Genomic DNA, 20,619 nt, shown 5'->3' with positions numbered 1-20,619 from the left:
GGAAGATACACTACTGACAGGATGGTGAGATCGTATGGCTACAAACTGGTTACGAAAGTATGGAAGGAGATAGGGACCTGGAAATTTGAGGACAGAAACACATTTAAAACCTATAACAGGAGAAGTGACGTGGAGAATGGTAATAGGAAAATTAACCCCATAAATGCCTGGGGTATGATAAATCAATGTTTTCGGTGTGACTCTCAGTACAATTATGCTTTCAGCTGTCCACGTTATAAGAGTGTTTGAAGCTACACGTGACATGGAACAGTCAGAAGAGGAAAAAGATAGTGACCAGAAAGAAGGCATTGTCCTATTAACGAGCAGTTTTACTCCGGTAATGAGTGTTAGTTGTATTGGACAGCGGCTGCACATCTACTGTGTGTGGAATTGACTGGTTAAAATGTTACCTAGACTCTTTGCTGAAAATCGTAACAAGGTTAAGGAATTTGAAAATTCCACAAGCTTCAGGTTTGGGGATGGTAATACTCTGAAGTCGCTGAAAAGAGTGGTGATCCCTTGCAATATTGCTGGAGTGAATCATTTAATTAGCACAGATGTTGTATCAAGTGCTTCTGAGCAGACCGTAGATAAAGAAAGCACACATGAAACTGGATATGGAACAGGATAAGGCAACAGTTTTTGGAAAGACGTTGGACTTACAATTTACACAGTCGGGACACTATTGTATTCCACTACTGGCAAATAATTTTTCAGGTGCAGTTGTTAAGGATGTGTTACTGACAGCTGGAAATGGGACATTAGCTGATAAGATTATTATATTAAAACTGCATAGGCAATTTGCACATCCGTCACCTCGGAGGCTGAAATTTTTATTAAAGGATGCAGGGGGTAAGGGATGAAGACTATATAAACTGATAGAACAGGTTAGTGATCACTGTGAAGTTTGTACGAAATACAGAAGGATACCATCACGACCGATAGTAACCCTACCTTTGGCCAGGGATGTTTTACGACATTGTGGCCATGGATCCTAAGATCTGGGATAAAGCTAACAATATATTTATTTTGCATTTTGTAGATTTAGCAACCAGATTTAGTCTATCAACCATTGTAAAAAGTAAAGAAAAGAGAGTAATTCTGGATCAGATTGTGGAAAAAATGGATAGGGACAGGAATGGGCTCACCGGCAAAATTCCTTGCAGACACTGGGGGAGAATGTTCTAATGTGAGTTTAGGGATATGTGAGAAAACGTGAATATATCACAGTTATGAATACGACTGCGGAAAGCCCATTTAGTAATGATGTGTGTGAAAGAAACCATGCTGGAATAGATGACATGCTCCAGAAAATTTTGGCAGAAAGACCAAGTTGCAAGTTAAGTTCAGCCTTGGCATGGGCGGTATATGCAAATAATTCATTGCAGATGGTTGGGGGCTATAGTCCCTATCAATTAGTGTTTGGTAGAAATCCTAAACTTCCGTCCATTTTGGATGGCCAGCCTCCAACTTGGGAAGGGACTACAATTAGCTCTGCCTTTGCTGAGCATTTAAATGCATTACATAGCAGTAGAAAAGCTTTTTTGGAAGCCAAAATCCCTGAAAGAATTCGCAGAGCATGAAGGCATAATGTACGGCCATCAAATACCGTTTTTCAGCAAGGAAACAAAGTATATTATAAGAGAGACAATTGTAATGAATGGAAAGGCCCAGGGACGATCATAGGAATAGATGGCAAAACAATTGTTTTGTAACATAACAATCAGACTATTAGGGTACATTCATCAAGGATAATGGGTACAGATTACACATTTTCAAATTTAGACAGAGCAGACAGACATGATGAGGAACCAGGGTCATCTGGTACACACGTTACAGAAGTATGAGGATCAGTTAACTGATATAGACCGGGTTTCTGTAAAGGAACACAATTCTTCTGATTAATTGGAACAGGCCATTTTTCTGAAAGGACAACTGCCAAAAGTTCATACAAAGTGACATATTTGCCTGAAGTGTGTGGTCACTGGAAGGATGCAACTGTTATTAGTAGAGCAGGGAAAGGCCCCTGGAAAGTATAAACACTGGTTTAATGTACAGCATTCAGGGGAGTGTGTCAAGACAATGGATTGAAAATACGAAGTTCAAAAATGGAGGGCATAGAAACGCAGTGCCAGTTCAGATAATACATCGGATAGTGACCAGGTTCGCAGGAAAAGGCCGAGAACTATTGAAAGGCCAACTAAGGAAGGGAAAGATCAAGCAGTAACAGTACAGAATGAGATACCAGGTGGGATAGGGAACGTAGTTTGTCAAGGTCTTGGAACATACTACGAATACTACTAGAAGTAGAAGCCCACATTTACACGAGATTTTGGTGGCTTCCAATAAATTAGATGAAAAAGCTGTCAAAGATGCCAAACAGCAAGATCTGCATAGTTGGAGTGAATTTGGGGTATACACGGAAGTACCGGATAAGGGACAAAGAGCTCTATCCCACAGATGAATTTGCACGGAAAAGGTTCTTCCGGATGGAACTTATAAGGCTTGTGGCAAGGGGATTTGAAGAAAACTTAGAAAATCAGGATTTAAGGATAGATTCACCTGTGGTAGGAAAGGTTATTTTACTTATATTCTTCTTGGCTCTATTAGCCACAAAGGCATGGGAATGCAAATCTATAGATATAAAAGCGGCCTCTTGCAGGGGCATTTCAGAAACACATTTTTCTCCGTCCTCCTAAAGAGGCAGCCACAACAGAAGGGATACTCTGGAAGTTGAACAAATGTGTATATGGATTAAATGATGCGCCTAGAGTCTGGTATTTTTCAGCAAGGTCAGTTTTGTTAAAGTTAGGCTGTTGCTAGTTGAAAGAGGATCCGGCAATGTTTTACTGGCACTATAAAGGAAATCTTTCTGGCATGTTTTGGTGCATGTCGCTGATTTTTTTTTTGTGGGGTGGGATTAGTGATTTCAAAGCTATTGTAATCTCCGGGTTGCCGAAAGAATTCAGCGTTGGAAGTCAGGCTTCCGGTGAATTTAAATATATTTGACTGGAAATCGGACAGATTAAGTTAGGGGCAACTTTATGTCAGCAATCTTATTTGGAGAGCATCAGCCCAAAACCAATTAGTCGTGGCTGGGTTTCACAAAACGTTGCAGTGGTTTCAAAGATGGAAAAAGAGCAACTGCGTAGTTTAATTGGGCAACTGAATTGTTTAGGTAGACAGACTAGACCGGTCGTTAGTTTTGATGCCTTGGAGTTGAATACAAAAATGAATGATCCTAAAGTGGAAGACCTAATGAGAGCAAATAAAGCGGTGGTCAAACTAAAAATGCAGGAGTGTGTTTTGAGGTTGCCAGTTTTAGGTGATCTTAGGCACTTGGAACTCAGTTTATAGTGATGCGTCCCATGCAAATTTATGTGATGGGGTTTCAAGCACAAGAGGTTTTATAATTTTCCTTTTTGGGAACAATGGTAAATGTTGCCCTCTTGTATGGGAAACAAAGAAAATAGAGGTGGTGGATATGGCCTTTTATATATATCTCAGATATTGACAGACATTTTGGGATTAGGGGATTTGGGAACATACCCATTGTGTGTCACATTGACAATAAATCCCTGTGGGAAAATGTGCACTCTACAAAAAGTGTGAATGAGAAAAGGCACGGGATAGACATCGCAAGTTTGAAGCAGCTGTTGGACAGAGGGGAGATAGCAAAAATTAAATGGGTCGACCGTAGCTATCAATTGTCCGATTGTTTTACGAAAAGAGGGGCTAGTTCACAGAAATGTTTGGATATTATTAATGAAGGGCACCTGTTTCTGTGACTTTTTAAAAAAGGGGGGGGGGGGGAATTGTGTGGGTTTTTGAGTTTCTTGTAATGTTTTTTCGGGGGAAACCAATATTTACAATTTTTTTTTCTCCAAGGAAGGGGCGACTGTTTAGGAATGGGTTAAGAGACATTCCAATTAGATGTCTCATTGATGTTAAATATTCAATAATTGACACTAATATGTAAAGGGGTTGCAGGTGGCTCATGTGGTGTGGTGATGAGAGTTTTGTACAGTGTGTGCTCAAGGAAAATGAAGGTGTTTATGAAAAGGAGCGGAACTCTTGACTCTTTATTCAACAGCAGCCAGAAGCTAACATATCTCTCCCTGGCAGTTGCCTGAGGAATTTGGCCAGTTTTCAGGATATAAATTGTACATAGGAAAGATTGAGGTGTTCCCAATCAGTGCTAGGGTACAGGAAAAGCGGTTAGGGAAGTTGCCGTTCAGGGTAGTGGGGACTAGCTTTAGATACGAGCTGGGTCCAGCTACAGAGGCTGAGCTTGGCCCGATTGGCTAAGGGAATGAAGGCAGATTTTAAGAGGTGGGAGTTTTGCTGTTGTCGCTGGAGAGATGGATGCAGACAGTAAAAATGACGGTGCTGCCTAGGTTTTGGTTTGTGTTTCAGAACGTCTCTATCTTTGTCCCTAAATCGTTTCAGGAAAGTAAAGTATCGGAGTTTGTGTGGGCGGGGAAGGCCCCGTGGATATGACGGGCTGTTTTAGAATGGGTTGGGGGGTGGGGGGAAGGAAGGAAGAGGGGAATTGGTGTTGCTGAATTTGATAAATTATTATTGCGCTGCAAACATTGCGACGGTGAGGAAATGGGCCATGGAGGGGAGGTCGGTTTGGGGCGGGTGGAGGCGGCATCCTGTAGGAGAACAAGCTGAGGGCTTTGTTGTTGGTGCCTCTGCCGTTCTTGCCAACAGGTACTCCGTTAGCTAAGCGGTGGTGTCGGCTTTGAGCGTGTGGGGGCAGTGCAGGCAGCATTTGGGGTAAGCGGATATGTCATGTGGGTGCCTATTTATGATGACCATAGGTTTGTACCAGAGAGATTGGGTATGCGGTTCCGTGGATGTTGGCAGGTGGGGATTGAATACTTCGGGGACTTGTTTATGGGGGTAAATTTGCAGGGCTGGAGGTGTTGGAGGAAATAGTTGCTCGAGGGGAATGGTTTTAGGTACCTGCAGGTTTTGGATTTTATGAGGAGGTGTCGGAGTTGCTGCCTCTGATGCTGCAAAATAAGCTTCTGTCGAAGGACGAAGTAGGAGAGGGGAAAATATTGGATATTTACAAGGAACTGATGGAGCGTGAGGGCACACTGGTGGAGGATATTAAGCGCAAATGGGAGGAGGACTTGGGGAGGAAGTGGGGTCTGGGACATGGGCTGAGGCCTTGTGGAGGGTGAATGCGTCTTTGTCACTTGCGAGGTTAAGCCTCATCCAGTTTAAAGTGGTGCATAGGGCCCACATGATGGTGGTGAGGATGAGCATGTTTATTGAGGGGGGTGGAAGATGGGTGTGGGTGGAGCCCCTGCAAATCATGTCCACATGATCTAGGTGTGTCCAAGATTGAGGGGGTTCTGGCAGTGGTTCACGGATGTTATTTCCAAGATTCTGGGTGTGGGGATGGCCCCGTGTCCAAAAGTGACGATATTTGGTTTGTCGGAAGTCCCGGGAGTGCAGGGGGGAGAGAGGCCGATGTATTGATCTTTTCTTCCATGGTAGCCCAGAGACGGATTTCACTTGGAGCTGCCGAAGACAGGGGTGTGGGTGAGCGACCTGGTAGAATTCCTGAGGCTGGAGAAGACCAAGTTCACTCTGCGGGGGTCAGTAGAAGTGTTTGCCTGGAGGTGGAAACAGTTTATTTCCTCAAGGAGGATCGAGGGGTCATTGGATTGTATTTGTTTATTGTCACGGGTACCGAGGTACAGTGAAAAGTATTTTTCTGCGGCAGCTCAGACGGATCATTCCTTACATGAAAAAAAACGCATAATAGGGAAAACATAAAATACACAATGTAAATACATTGACACAGGCATCAGGTGAAGCATACAGGAGTGTAGTAAGTCTGATGTAGGAGTCCTTCTCGCCGAGATGCCGGGGGGGTTGGGTGTAGGATGTGTGGATGGTGGTTGGTGTCAGGGGGGCTGGAAGGTTGGGGCTGTTTGAGTTGATGTGATGTTCTTTTGACATTCTGTATATTTATCTTTTTTTGAAAAGGCTTGAATGAAAATATTTTTAAAAACCTGGACTATATCCATCGGTTTGTTATATTCCGTCCATTTGGTGGGAGCTATCTTCACACAAGTCCACTATTTATCAAAATCAAGGAGCACCGCAATTTGCTAACATCCGGGTAAGGAACGATGAACTGTCTCCCATTATTCAACCCCCTTGTTGATAACAACAAGAAGGATCTCTTTCTTCATGGATCCTGTTTCCCAGTCCCAATATTTATGTTTTGAAGGAGTCATTTAACCAGGTTTTATTGAGTTAAAGATAGTGAGTTTATTAACTACTAAAGGTAAGGAAATTATAAAACACATGTATATACATTTATCAAACAATTTTATTGAGGTATTTTTCGGCATTGTAAACAGTTACAGATAACAACAAAAAAAGGCAAAAATGTGCAAACATCAACTTAAAATCAATACTTCAATCAAACCATACTGCACAAGCTCGCTCCTCTCCTATCGACACTACCCGCCTATTTATCCCTCCTACTCTACTCTAATCCTCCCCCCGGCGAAGAAGTCGATGAATGGTTGCCACCTTTGGGCAAACCCCAGTATCCCCTCAAGGCAAACTTAACTTTTTCCATACCCAGAAAACTTGATATGTCCGAAAGCCATAGCTCGGCCTTCGGGGGTTTTGAATCCCTCCATGCCAGCAGTATTTGTTGCCGGGCTATCGGGGAAGCAAAGGCCAGAACATCGGCCTCTTTCTCGCCCTGGACTCCCGGGTCTTCCGAAACCCCAAAAATTGCCACCCCAGGACTCATCACCACCCTTCTTTTTAGCACCCGGGGCATGATCCCCGCAAATCCCTCCCAGTACCCCCTAAGCTTAGGATATGTCCAAAACATGTGAACGTGGTTTGCTGGTCCTCCCCAGCATCTAGCGCACTTACCCTCTACCCCAAAGAATTTGCTCATCTGAGCTACTGTCATGTGGGCCTGGTGAACGACCTTAAATTGAATCAGGCCGAGCCTGGCACATGTTGCGGTTGAGTTTACCCTACTCAGGGCTTCTGCCCACAGCCCGTCCTCCATCTCCCTGCCAAGCTCCTCCTCCCATTTGAGTTTCAGTTCCTCCGTCTGGGACTCTTCCCCCTTCATGAGCACCTTGTAAATATCTGAGATTCTATCCCCTCCTCCTTCTCCTCTAGAGACTATTCTGTCTTGGATCCCTATTGGCGGGAGGCGTGGGAAGGATGGGACCTGTCTGCGGACAAAGTGCCGCATCTGTAGGTACCTGAAGTCATTTCTCCTTACCAGACCAAATTTCCCCACCAAGCCCCTCAAACTCGCAAAGCTCCCCATCAGGAACATATCGCCCACCCTCCTCACCCCTGCCCGCTGCCATGTTCAAAACCCCCCATCCAAGTTCCCGGGGGCAAATCGATGGTTATCACATATTGGAGCCCAGACAGATGCACCCACCTCCCGTACATGCCTCCTCCACTGGCCCCATATCCGCAGGGGCGCCCCCACTACTGGGCTGGTGGAGTACCTGGCCGGCGACAGCGGTAGGGGAGCCGTGACCAGGGCTGCCAAACTGGTGCCCCTGCACGAAGCCGCCTCCACATACATTTATAACATAAGTGAGAATTTAGTCCGCAGTGAGTTTTGTTAAAAAGATTGCGAAACAGTTCTTTACTCGTGAGGAGTGGATGATTGAGCGCTGTGGTTATTGCGATCCGAGATTCCATTAACGCTGACTTCAGGTGAATAGTCGGTGTTGAGATTCCAGTATTCTTCACTTTTTCGCAGAGAAGCTTTGCTCCCCTTGCAGCTGTGGTCTTTACTGATTTGGCTTAATTCCACAATCAGAGAGAGCGAGAGAGACGTGCAAAAACGCTTTTGCAGGGGTGCTGCTACTGGCTGGCTTTTTATTTTTGTGTCAGATTCTCTGGCACCTCCAGCACTAGTTCTACATGTGGGACAGGTTTTTTTTAGCTGACTTTGAACAAGACATACATTTTATCTACTATTACACATCATCTTCTCTTCTCTCTCTCTCTCTCTCTCTCTCTCTCTCTCTCTCTCTCTCTCTCTCTCTCTCTCTCTCTCTCTCTCTCTCTCTCTCTTCCCCCCCCCCATTTATAGTTATATTGACAGTTTGACTGCTGCAGTTGGGCAATATGGCCCATAACACCTGGTTCCCCAGTGTCACATTTAGGGGTACCCCTGTGATGCGCTGGGAATTCCTCTCGGAAGTTGTCATGGAAGGGTTTATCCAGCAATTGCCCAGAGCTGACGTCCTCTGGACAATTGCGCCGGGCTGGGTGCCAGACCCGATACCCCTTCCCCCACTCTGACCGATCCTCCCTCCTGGATGGGCACCTCCACCTCACCAGCAGCTACTGTCGTAAAAAAGGGTAATGATGTGCCTCTCTGCACCCCAGTTAATCTATGACGATCTGCTGGGGGCAAGCTTTACTGGAAGGTTGGGCAAAGATTGGTTTAGGAATTCCAGTGCAGATAAGTCTGACAAGAGTGGCAAGCTGCCGGAGATTGCCCCTCTATGAAGTTACGGGCTGGGGTAAACCACTGTTGCACCTATATTAGGTGATGTATGGTCGGACCTGTACTACAGGTACGGTGGTAGTCCCTGCCTGCTGGCTCCGCCACACATCTTGGAGCAATAAAGCCTCAGTTGTATTCAACTCTCGTCTTTGTGCAATTGATCGTGCTTCAATTTATTGCTCTAAGATTTTCAGAAGATGGACCTCCGTATCAAGCCGGATCGACTGCAGCTGGATCCGCAATCAAGCAACGCCAAAAAGGACTTTCGGCACTGGCTAGCTTGTTTCGAGGCGTACATCAACTCGGCACCAAGCCCTGTTCCGGAGTACTCGAGGTTGAGCTCCCAACGTCTTTCCGCTGATCCAGGACGCGCCAAACTTCGCCGAAGCCATGACGCTACTTAAAGAAAATTACGCCCAGAAGACGAACATGCTCTTCGCCAGGCACGTACTCGCCACTCTCTCTCAACTCCCTGGTGAGTCCATAGAAGACTTCTGGCGGGCCCTAATCCCACTAGTTCGGGATTGTGACAGTCAGGCCATTACGGTCACTGAACATTTTAACCTCCTGATGCGGGATGCTTTTGTTACGGGGATTGGGTCGGACCTCATACGCCAGCGACTTTTAGAAGGGGCCACGCTCTATCTCGCAGAGACAAAGAAGCTAGCGCTCTCTATGACAGTCGCCTCGCGCAATGTTCAGGCATACACCACCAGCCGCGTGGCCCACCCCTCCTACGCATCGTGGACCCCACAGACGGCCGCCCCAGAGGGGGCCTTACCTACCCAATACACCTGCGCCATGCGCCAGCCAGCGAACCCCGGGGGTCCCTGATGTTACTTTGGCGGCCAGCAGAAACACCGCCGCCAATGCTGCCCGGCCCGCGCTGCCCTTTGTCAGGGTTGCGGTAAGAAGGGGCACTTCGCCGCGGTGTGCCAGGCCCGCGCAGTCGCCGCTATCACCCCCATCGCCCCCACCCCCCTCGTTTATGGACAATGGGCGCTGCCATCGTCACCTCCCCGGACCACGTGCGGCCAGTGGGCGCCGCCATCTTCTCCACCTCAGACCAAGCGTGGCCAGTGGGTGCCAGCATCTTCCCCTCCGCGCAACACCTGCAGCCCATGGGCGCTGCCATCTTTTTCAACCTCTGCCACGTGCGGCCCATGGGATCCGCCATTTTGTCCTCCCCACGATCTTTAGGCGCCACCAACTTGTCTCCCCCACAGCACGTGGGCACCACCAGCGTTCCAGGACCCGTGCCCTCCGGGCACCCCATCATCTGACACTAGCGACGACCAACCACGACTCGCCTCAGTGACCATAGACCAGCCTCGTCTGCACAACCTGAACACCGCATTGACCAGCGTTAAGATCGACTGACACGTGACCTCTTGCCTGCTGGACTCCGGGAGCACCGAAAGCTTCATCCATCCGGATAAGGTAAGGCTCTGCTCCCTCGCGGTACACCCTGTCAATCAAAGAATCTCCCTGGCCTCCGGATCCCACTCCGTGGCAATCCGGGGGTACTGTACGGTCACACCCATGGTCCAGGGCATAGAATTCAGTGGCTTGCGTGCAGCAGCCATTTTGCCAAACTATTGTTAGTTTAGTACAGAAGAACACCTACATGGATAGTTGCAGTGCCAAACTTAGTGTTACGACCGCTAGGGTGCATGAACGGATTTAAGGTGAGATTGTAATATATTGGCTTTGAGAATAGTGCAGATAAGCACACTGGAAAGGTTTTTTGGATCGCTGGCTATTTCTGCTGGAGATCTTTTTATAGGGATACAAAGGTTATTTTTATTATTGTTGGCTCTAAAATGTAACTAAGATACAAAGAGTAAGCCATGCCCGAAAGTCTTCGGGGTAATCTATTCCTGGGGAGGAGAGTGGACGCCCTTGCCTTTGCCTCCCTGATCGTCCGCCATAGAATCCTGTTCGGCTGGCGGTCAGCAGCACCACCCAAAGCTGCAGACTGGCTGTCCGACCTCTCAGAATCTCTCCAAATGGAGAAAATCAAATTCGCCATCCGAGGGTCAGACGACGGCTTCCACAGAACGTGGGAGCCATTCACCCAATTGCTCTCTCTCTCTCTATATTATATATATTCTGTGTACATAATGGTAAATATACTTTGTTCAAAAACCCAATATAAAAAACATTTTTAAAAAAACATACAAAGAGTATGTTTGAAGATAGTCTTTAGAAATATGGAAATTCACAATGATGCAAGTACTTAAAGAAAGTAGGGTTGGATTCTCCACTTTCCAACCCCAGAAGCGAGCGAAATGGAAAGAAAATCCCGTTTTGCGACTGCACTGATTCAGACACCATGCCTCGATCTCTCTGGTGGCAATATGTGGCTGTGAACCCTGTGCCGGTGGATCCATGCAAAACCCTCATTTGCGTAATGACGTGGACTTTTCATGCTCCATTCCTCCATAATGCTCTGCCCTTCATTGGCGTTGGTCTCACAGGTGCAAATTAATGCAAGCATTTACAAGCGGAGCCTGGGCGGCATGGCTGCAGAGAAGGAGCAGGAGAATGAAGAAACTCAAAAAGCCTAAAATACTGTCGGGATTGCTGGGGAGGGGGTTGCCGGGCCGGGGGCAGTTATGGGGAACAACTTAGTGCCAGGCCCTTGGACTTGGGGGGTGACCACCTTGGGATTGGATGGCTTGGCTCAGACTATTATTGCTGTCTTTTAAACACACCCCTTTGGTGCTACTTGTAGGCTTCTGGCTGCTCACACTGCTGAGTGTTGCGACCTGTGACCTTTCAATGCTCAGAAGGCCTCTGCTCATTTGGGAGCCCACTCGGGCTGCCCTCTGGACACCCTCCTACCCCAACTGTTTCATCAAATGGATGGGCACAGCTCAATTAGGGGCCGACTAGGTGTTGGCGCTTCTCCGAAGTGCTGCCCCACGCAGTGGAAGCAGAGAATCAGCAGAGCTCACCCAACCAGAGGACACCTGCACCGTGGCCTTTGGAACCCTCCATGGTTCTCTGTCCTTCTCAGGGTAGAGGCCTCACTAGTGACCCCCACCCCATAGGATCACCAGCTATCTCCTCCTGGTGAGGCTGGCAGCGCTGATTGCCTCTGTCACCACCTCCCAGGCACTATTCAGGAGGACAGGCTTTGAGTCTTCGGCCCACCCTGGGGAAGAGCTCCACTGGCATGGAGCTCTGGGTCCACCTTGGACTCCTGAACCTCAGGGGTTGGGTGGAGCGGCAGGTCTTCTGTAAGCCATCTTTGTGGCTGCCGTGAGTGTGAGGTAGGTGGAGCGCTTTAAAACAGCTCCAGCTGTCAGACTGTTTGGCGCTACCTACAGCCCCATACAATGCCCAGTGAGTCGGTGATGCACCATCAATTGGACTCGAGTCGTAGTGAAGTTCCAAACAACAGGCTTTAATACGCTAGCTGTGAGCCAGGCAGTGGTCGTACAGAGAAAGGCCGACTGCCAGCCAACACGAGCTCTTATACCCCGCCTTGCCAGCGGAGCTACCAACCTCTCAGCCAATCGGCGGGGAGTCACATGACCAGCCACAACCAATTGGCGGAGAGGCACATGACTTGCCTGGGCCAATGGACAGCGAGGCTGCTGTTCCAATGGCAGCCTGGTTCTCTGGTAATATGATCTCTCTAGCCATACTACCACATTCACCCCTGGTTGGGGGGGGGGGGGGGGGGGGGGGGGGGTGTGCATGTATGGCCCAAAAAACTGGTAGTATGACTAGAGACCTTCTCGGGCAGTACCGAGGTAACTATGGCTGCCCACTGGCCCGTGACGAACGTGCAAGAAAACCATGCTATACACAGTGTACAAGAGAGAAACAAACAACAATAACCATAGTAATATTAATTTTAAAAAAACAACGGCAATTAACGTGCAGAACATGAAAGTCCATAAGGTCCATCAAATTGACTCCATCAGCCGGATGGGTGCTTTCGGTGTCGTACCGGACCTGCGCAGCGGTGCCGGTGACGTTGGTTCGGTTGTCGTCCGTGACTCCGGGAGCTGTGGTCCTGTGTCCGTACCCCTGGTCGGAGTTGGTGGTAGCCGGGCCGGGGGAAGTATTGCGGGGGCACTGGGGGCGGTCGGAACTGGGGGGGAGGGTGTTGGTGTTGGGGGGTGTGGCCGCACGCCGGCGGGTGCCAGGTCCCGAAGGGAGACCGTGTCCTGTCGTCCGTCGGGATACTCCACGTACGCGTACTGCGGGTTCGCGTGGAGTAACTGGACCCTGTCAACCAACGGGTCGGACTTGTGCACCCGCACATGCTTCCGGAGCAGGTTGGGCCCGTGGGTGGCCAGCTAGCCAGGTCGGGAGTGGGGTCGCAGAGGAAGACTTCCTGGGAAAACAAGAAGACGTTCATGAGGTGTTTGGTTCGTGGCAGTACAAAGGAGGGACCAAATATAGTGGGAGGGCGTCTGGGAGAACCTCTTGCCAGTGGGAGACTGGGAGACACCTGGACCGCAGGGCCAGTAGGACTGTCTTCCAGAATGTACCGTTCTCCCTCTCGACCTGACCGTTACCCCGGGGGATATAACTGGTCGTCCTGCTAGAGGCGATGCCCCTGCTGAGCAGGAATTGACGCAGTTCGTCACTCATAAAGGAGGACCCCCGGTCGCTGTGGATGTACGCGGGGTAACCGAACAGGGAGAAAATGGAATGGAGGGCTTTGATGACAGTTGAAGTGGTCATGTCGGGGGCAGGGGATGGCAAAAGGGAAGCGGGAGTACTCGTCAATCACATTTAAAAAGTATATGTTGCGGTTGTTGGAGGGGAGGGGAGCCTTGAAGTCCATGCTGAGACGTTCAAAGGGGCGGAAATCCTTTACCAGATGCGCCTGCTCGGGGCGGTAAAAGTGCGGTTTGCACTCTGCGCTAATGTGGCAATCCCTCGTCATGGTCCTGACCTCCTCGATGGAGTAGGGCAGGTTGCGGGTCTTAATGAAATGAAAGAAGCGGGTTACCCATGGATGGCAGAGGTCTGCGTGGAGGGTGCGGAGGCGGTCTACCTGTGCGTTGGCGCAGGTACCGAGCGACAGGGCATCAGGAGGCTCGTTGAGCTTCCCAGGACGATACAAGATATCGTAGTTGTACGTGGACAACTCGATCCGCCACCGCAAGATCTTGTCGTTCTTGATCTTGCCCCTCTGTGCGTTATCTAACATAAAGGCCACTGGCCGTTCGTCTGTGAGGAGGGTGAACCTCCTGCCGGCCAGATAGTGCCTCCAATGTAGCACAGCTTCTACTATGGCCTATGTCTCCTTTTTCCACCGAGGAATGGCGGATTTCTGAAGAGTGGAGGGTCCGGAGAAAAAGGCCACGGGTCTGCCCGCTTGGTTGAGGGTGGACGCTAGAACTACATCAGACGCGTCGCTCTCGACCTGGAATGGGAGGGACTCGTCGACAGCGCGCATTGTGGCCTTCACAATGTCAGTTTTGATGCGGCTAAAGGCCTGGCGGGCCTCCATCGACAGGGGGAATGTGGTGGATTGGATGAGGGTGCGGGCTTTGTCGGCATAGTTAGGGACCCACTGGGCATAATAAGAAAAGAAGCCCAGACAGCGTTTGAGGGAGTTGGGAAGGGGGAGTTCCATAAGGGGGCGCATGCGTTCGGGGCCGGGGCCTATCACTCCGTTACGCACTACATAGCCGAGGATGGCTAGACGGTTGGTGCTAAACACACACTTATCCTTATTATACGTGAGGTTAAGGAGTTTTGCGGTTCGGAGGAATTTACGGAGGTTGGTGTCGTGGTCCTGCTGGTCATGGCCGCAGGTGGTGACATTGTCGAGATACGGGAAGGTGGCTCGTAAATCGTATTGGTCAACCATTCGGTCCATCTCCCTTTGGAAGACCGAGACCCCATGCGTGATACCAAAGGGAACCCTCAAAAAGTGGTAGAGTCGCCCATCCACTTCGAACGCAGTGTACTTTCGGTCACTCGTGCGGATGGGGAGCTGGTGGTAGGTGGACTTAAGGTCCACCGTGGAAAAGACTTTGTACTGCGCGATCCTGTTAACCAGGTTGGAGATACGGGGGAGAGGATACGCGTCCAGCTGCGTAAACCTGTTGATGGTCTGACTGTAATCGATGACCATACGGTTTTACTCCCCAGTCTTAACCACCAGCACTTGTGCTCGCCAGGGACTGTTGCTAGCCGCTATGACCCCTTCCTTCAGGAGCCTTTGGACCTCGGACCTGATGAAGGTCCGGTCCTGGGCATGGTACCGTCTGCTCCTGGTGGCGACGGGTTTGCAATCCGGGGTGAGGTTCACAAACAACGAAGGGGGGTCGACCTTGAAGGACGCAAGGCTGCAAACAGTAAGGGGGGGGGGGAATAGGGCCGCCGAATTTAAAAGTTAGGCTCTGCAGGTTGCACTGAAAATCCAGTCCAAGAAGTGCCGGTGCGCAGAGGCGGGGGAGGACGAGGAATTTATAATTTTTAAAAACCCTTCCCTGGACCGTGAGGTCCGCTATGCAGCACCCGGTGATTTGGACGGAGTGCGAACCAGATGCCAGAGCGATTTTGTGCTTTACGGGGTGAACGGGGAGCGCGCAGTGTCTTACCGTGTCGGGGTGGACGAAACTCTCTGTGCTCCCGGAGTCCAGTAGGCGGCTTGTTTTGCGACCGTTGAGGTGGATCTGTGTGGTCACCGTGGAAAGCGTGTGGGTCCAGTGTCACCGAGGCGAGTCGTGGTAGGAACGCGGAGTTGTCATCCAGGACGGAGTAATCGCTTGCGGGGTCCTCCGTGCCAATCCAAGATGGTGGCGCCCGTCAGCCGCACGTGGTGGGGAATGAACAAGATGGCGACGCCCTGGGGTCACATGTGGCGTCGGGGGCCCAAAATTGTGGCGGCTGTGGATCACTCGTGGGGGGGGGGGGGGGGGGGGGGGGGGTGGAGGCAGCGAGGTCCGCGGGCCGCACGGGGCTCTGGGGGGGCGTGGTCGCTGTCTGGAATGGCAGCGACTAACTTAGAGAGTCAGATGGCCGCAAAATGGCCCTTGTTGCCGCAGTTCTTGCAGACTGCGGTGCGGGCTGGGCAGCGTGGGCGGGGGTGTTTGGCCTGCCCGCAGAAATAGCAGCGGGGGCCCGAGGGCTTGTCTGGGCGTCCTGCAGCGCAGGTCTGGGGGTCCGAGTCGGCGGGGGTGAGGGGGCTGTGCCACGCTGCCCAAGGGGCTGCCGCGCGGCCAGGGGCATACATGCGCGTGTTGCAGTCAGCAACCTCCAAAGAGGATGCAAGGGTTCGTGCCTCAGTGAGGCTGAGAGCGTCCTTCTCTAACAGTCTCTGCCATATTTGGGGTGACTGCATGCCCGCCACAAAGGCATCCCAAACAAGAGTTCGGTCTGCTCCGCAGCAGTGACCTGCGGGCAGGCGCAGTTTCTCCCCAGGACAATGAGGGCCCGATAGAATTCATTGACGGACTCACCGGGGAATTGTTGCCTTGTTGCCAGGAGGTGCCGCGCGTAGACTTGGTTTACTGGCCTGATGAAGTATCCTTTTAGGAGATCCATGGCGATATCATAGTCCAGTTCGTCCTCTTATCATCGAGTAAATGGCGGTGCCCACGCACGAGTGGAGGATGTGGAGTTTCTGCTCCTTTGTTGGTTGATTTTCTGTAGCAGAAAGGTAGCTGTTGAAGCACGCCAGCCAATGTTTAAAAGTTGCTGACACGTATGCAGCATGCGGGCTGATCCGGAGGCATTCTGGCTTAATCCGTAGTTCCATTTTCAAAGTCTACCGTATTATATTGATGCACCATCAATTGAACTCGAGTCATAGTGAAGTTCCAAACAACAGGCTTTAATACGCTAGATGTGAGCCAGGCAGTGGTCGTATAGAGAAAGGCCGACTGCCAGCCAACATGAGCTCTTATACCCCGCCTTGTAGGCGGAGCTACCAACCTCTCAGCCAATCGGTGGGGAGTCACATGACCAGCCACAACCAATTGGCGGAGAGGCACATGACTTGCCTGGGCCAATGGACAGCGAGGCTGCTGTACCAATGGCAGCCTGGTTCTCCGGTAATATGATCTCTCTAGCCATACTACCACAGTCACGAATTGCTCTCCATTCGCGCAGGAAGTGCGAATTGCAAGATATTCAGTCCCGGCAGGAACACTTAGTTCCCCAAACAAAGAATTCTGGCCCTAATTAATCATTTTTCTACTAATACTGCTTTATTTCAAGACCGTGTTATTACCAGGGGTTCAGATAAATGTGTAATGCAGAAAAGTGTTTTACTGATATTGGAATTCCTCAAACTAGGACTAGACAATAAACATCTAATGTTGGCAATTACCATCAACTTCCATTAGCTTTAACTTTGACTACCTTAAACAATACTTTAAAGAGTTAAATAGCTGAAGGATTTCTCCAATCATCAACCAGTTTTCTCATCCCATGTGCTTTGACAGGCATATGTAAATTAGCCCTGACGAAAAAGCAAGGACAGACCAAAACTGATAGAATAAATATGATCTTGGAGCTCTGTTTGTAATTCTTACTTGTCATGATCTTTTATGTTGTGGCCCCAAAGAAGCAGAGGACAAAGTGGAGTTGTGAGCTGCTGTAGTGTATTTTCACTGCTGCACCTCTGATTCAAGGAATCTAAGACTTGCTGGGAAAAGACAAATCGGGAGGTGGAATTTGAACTTCTGTGCTGTGTTTTTTGTAAGTACAGGCTGTTACCTGCTGTCTTTTTTGTGTGGTTTTGTCACGAGTTATTTACTATGTTACATTATTTCTGGTATTTCAGGTATGATTAGTTTCCAGCAGCCATTGATTTAATTGCTTGTGCCTTTGTACAAGATTTCATGCATCAGTTGCGACTGTTGCTGATTTCTGTTTTCCACAATTAGTGCGGTGTGCTGCTTAAACATGTTGGGAAAAGGGGCTTTGTTTTAAGGTAGGATATTTCATAATAGAATCACTTTAAATTGTGTTTGACTCTCTTTGGAGCATGTAAACCACATCTTGCACCTTTTAATTTCATCTATTATTAATGTACCCTTGTATTAAATAATTTGGTCAAGTGAAAATCAAAGTAAAACACTTTTTAATGCTTCATCTATAACTTAGGAATGTGTTACTGCAGCTCTTGTAACTTGGTTTTTGAATAGGTTAGTGTTTGCAATGGGGGAGGGCGAGGAAGTTGGAAGAAAGGATGATAGTTTGCAGGTGTTTGTGTTAATAATACATAGCAAGTAAGATTACTGCTTGTATTTTTATCATGTCTAGTTGAAGGCAACCACCGGACTGCTGCAACATGGTCATTAATGATTCTGGCCAGTTTTTGAATTTAACCTTGTTGCCTGCCATGGTTACCTCTTTATCCATTAAGAAAGAAAGAAAAAGCTGATGCCTTTACCACTGCTTTGTCACATCTTGAACTGTATTTATTGGACAACAGGTAATTTGAATTTTCAGCATGTCATATTATTTGGAAGACTAGGCAAGGCGTTTTCAACTCCAAACAACAGATTGGTACTTACAGCCTTTATGTTTTCGTGCGGGTAGGTAGATTGTGGAGCTGGGAGAGAGACAAAAATACGATGCAAAGAAGTCGTAAGCGTTTTGTAATTTTAAACAAGTCTTCATTGTGAAGGGGCAAGGGTTATAATAAAGGTAAACAAGCATATATGCAGTTTATATAAACCCAGAGAACAGCAATAGGTATTGAATATTTTCATACTCCTAAATGTTCTTGGATGCCATTTATTGATGTGCTAGTTGCATGGCATTCATTTATAGATTAGGAAGGGATTCAGGGAAAAAAAACAATTTATACATGTAAACTTGTTTATCAAAGCTACTTTGCAAAATAAAAGTTACTTTCAAGCTGACAACGTTGTTTTTGAATTATGCTTTGAATTAGGTGATGATCAAGCTTTCAAAACAAAAGCTGACCGTCATGGTGCTTGGCTGCAAAACATCTCTGCACTTGATCTAATAATGGTTTGAAAATGAAATAAATATTTTATGTTCTTTTTAAAGTTATTTGGGGTCTAATCCTATTATTGTACAGCTTTGGTGAGCGAGAATGCTTATGAAATGATAATTAAGCATGGCTTACAATAGGTTTAAAAATCAAATAATATACCTCGATAATAAAAGAAAATTACTGCAGATGCTGGAATCTGAAACGAAAACAGAAAATACTGGAAAATGGCAGCAGGCCTTGACAGCACCTGTGAGAGAGAAGTGAGCCAACGTTTCTAGTCTGGATGACTCTTTGTCAAAGCTGGAGAGAACTGGATAAAGGGCCAGATTTATAGTATTGGGGGGGGGGTGCGCGCGGCTGGATAGAGGGCCAGCGATTGGTGGAGATTGACGAAGATGTTGTGGATCGAAAGACTAAAGGAATGTAAATGGGAGTGATTAAGTCTAAGACGGATTCTCGATAATATACCTCAACATGCTGCTGACATCAGTTATATACATTCCATTGATTAATGTAGATGTGTTTTTCTACTGGATTTTAGTAGAATTAGTTCACAGATCATCTCACCCATTGAGATCTATTTATGTGTTTGCAGCTAATGTTTCTGTTTTACTATTTTGCAAATATGTGCAGCTTTGTATGGTAACATTAATTGAAGTAGAATTTCCACACTGGAGACTTCCAGTGGCGGCGATGTCCGGGTGAGCCGCACATTCGGTGGGCTCTCACTCCAGCTGGCTGGAACAGCTGTTTCCCCGCGATAGCGGGACTACGGAGGCGGCAGAAAGGCTGCCTGGAACAGAGGAGGAGAGCGGGCTGCAGATGATGTAAGTGTGGGGGCCAGCAGGTGAGGAAGAAGGAGAGAGAGAGAGAAGGAGGAAGCTGACCTGCAGGGTAAGATGGCGGACCCACGGACCTTCCTTCCTCCAGGACAAAGGGAAAAAAAAGTTCGGAGTTGCTGAGGAGGGACAGCTTGGACCCACTTCAGATGCCCAGGAGGTAAAATTGAAGGAGCTGGGCGAAGGAAAGCGGCAGCGGAGGCGCTGAGGAGCGGGCTGCGGCACATGGAACAGCGGGATTCCAGAAGGCAGAAGAAGAAGGAGAAAAAGGGACAGAGACAAGGACCGGAAGAAAATTACCTGGGACCTAAGATGGCGGACACACGGAACCCGGACTCAGCAATCCAGCTGGCGCTGGATAACATGCTCCAGGTAATGAAGTCCAGTTTTGAAGAGCTGAAGCGGGACAGCTTGGACCCAATCCAGAAAGCGGTGGATCAGCTGAACCAGAGGCTGGACGCCCGGATGTTAAAGTTAAGGAGCTGGGAGAGGCGGTGGAGGAGCAGGCGGATGCGCAAACGGTTGCAGCGCTAAAAGTTGACGGCCTGAAAGAGCGGCAGAGAAGACTGCTGGACAGAGTGGAGGAGCTGGAGAATAGAGTCCACAGGAACAATCTGAGGATGGTCGGCCTCCCGGAGGGGGCGGAGGGAGTTGATGCTGCAGCGTTTGTAGCAGACCTGCTGAAGCAGCTGATGGGGGCCGAAGCCTTTCCGCGACCGCTGGAGCTGGAGGGGGCACACAGGGTGCAGGCAAGGCAGGGGCGGCTGGGCGGACCCCCCCGCCCGATGGTGATTAGGTTCCACAGGTTCGTGGACAAGGAGCGGGTGCTGCAGTGGGCAAAGAGCGCCAGGAGCAGCACGTGGAACAACAGTGTTCTCCGCATCTATCAGGACCTAAGCCAGGAGGTGGCTCGGCGGCGAGCAGCCTTTAAGAATGTCAAGGAGGTGCTGTTCAAGAAGCACGTGAAGTTTGGTCTGCTGTTCCCAGCTCGGCTATGGGTCACGCACCAGGGTCAACACCACTACTTTTCCGAGCCCGAAGAAGCGATGGATTTTGTGAGGGACCTGGGGCTGGTCCCGAAAGGAGGCCCCAAGGACGCGAGTTAGGGCCCGAAGATTTCTGTGGGGAGGAACACCGAATGTGCCTGGACTGCTGCTGAACGGTTTGCTGGGCCAATGGGGCCAAGCGGAACATTTGAGACTCTTTCCTTTGTTCATGGACATTTATGTGCTTTTTCTCTTTTTTCTATGTTTTTTCTCCTTTTTTTTTCTGTTTGGGCTTTTTGT

At 49.0% G+C, this 20,619-nt stretch overlaps 1 protein-coding gene across 1 annotated transcript in view; it reads left to right on the top strand.

Annotated features, from left to right (window-relative positions):
* Positions 1-6,031: 6,031 nt before the first annotated feature.
* The window catches only part of LOC119970889, a gene marked incomplete at its 5' end in the record, with an annotated part of 434,610 nt that continues 420,022 nt past the window's right edge, over positions 6,032-20,619 (top strand). Inside the window, 1 exon segment of the mRNA XM_038805997.1 lies at positions 6,032-6,145. Within this exon segment, the coding sequence (XP_038661925.1) occupies positions 6,032-6,145 (114 nt within the window).

The sequence above is a fragment of the Scyliorhinus canicula genome, chromosome 9 (genome assembly GCF_902713615.1).
Source record: "Scyliorhinus canicula chromosome 9, sScyCan1.1, whole genome shotgun sequence".
NCBI lineage: Eukaryota > Metazoa > Chordata > Chondrichthyes > Carcharhiniformes > Scyliorhinidae > Scyliorhinus > Scyliorhinus canicula.
Note: the sequence above shows the minus strand (reverse complement) of the source record. Positions and strands in the feature narration are given on the sequence as shown.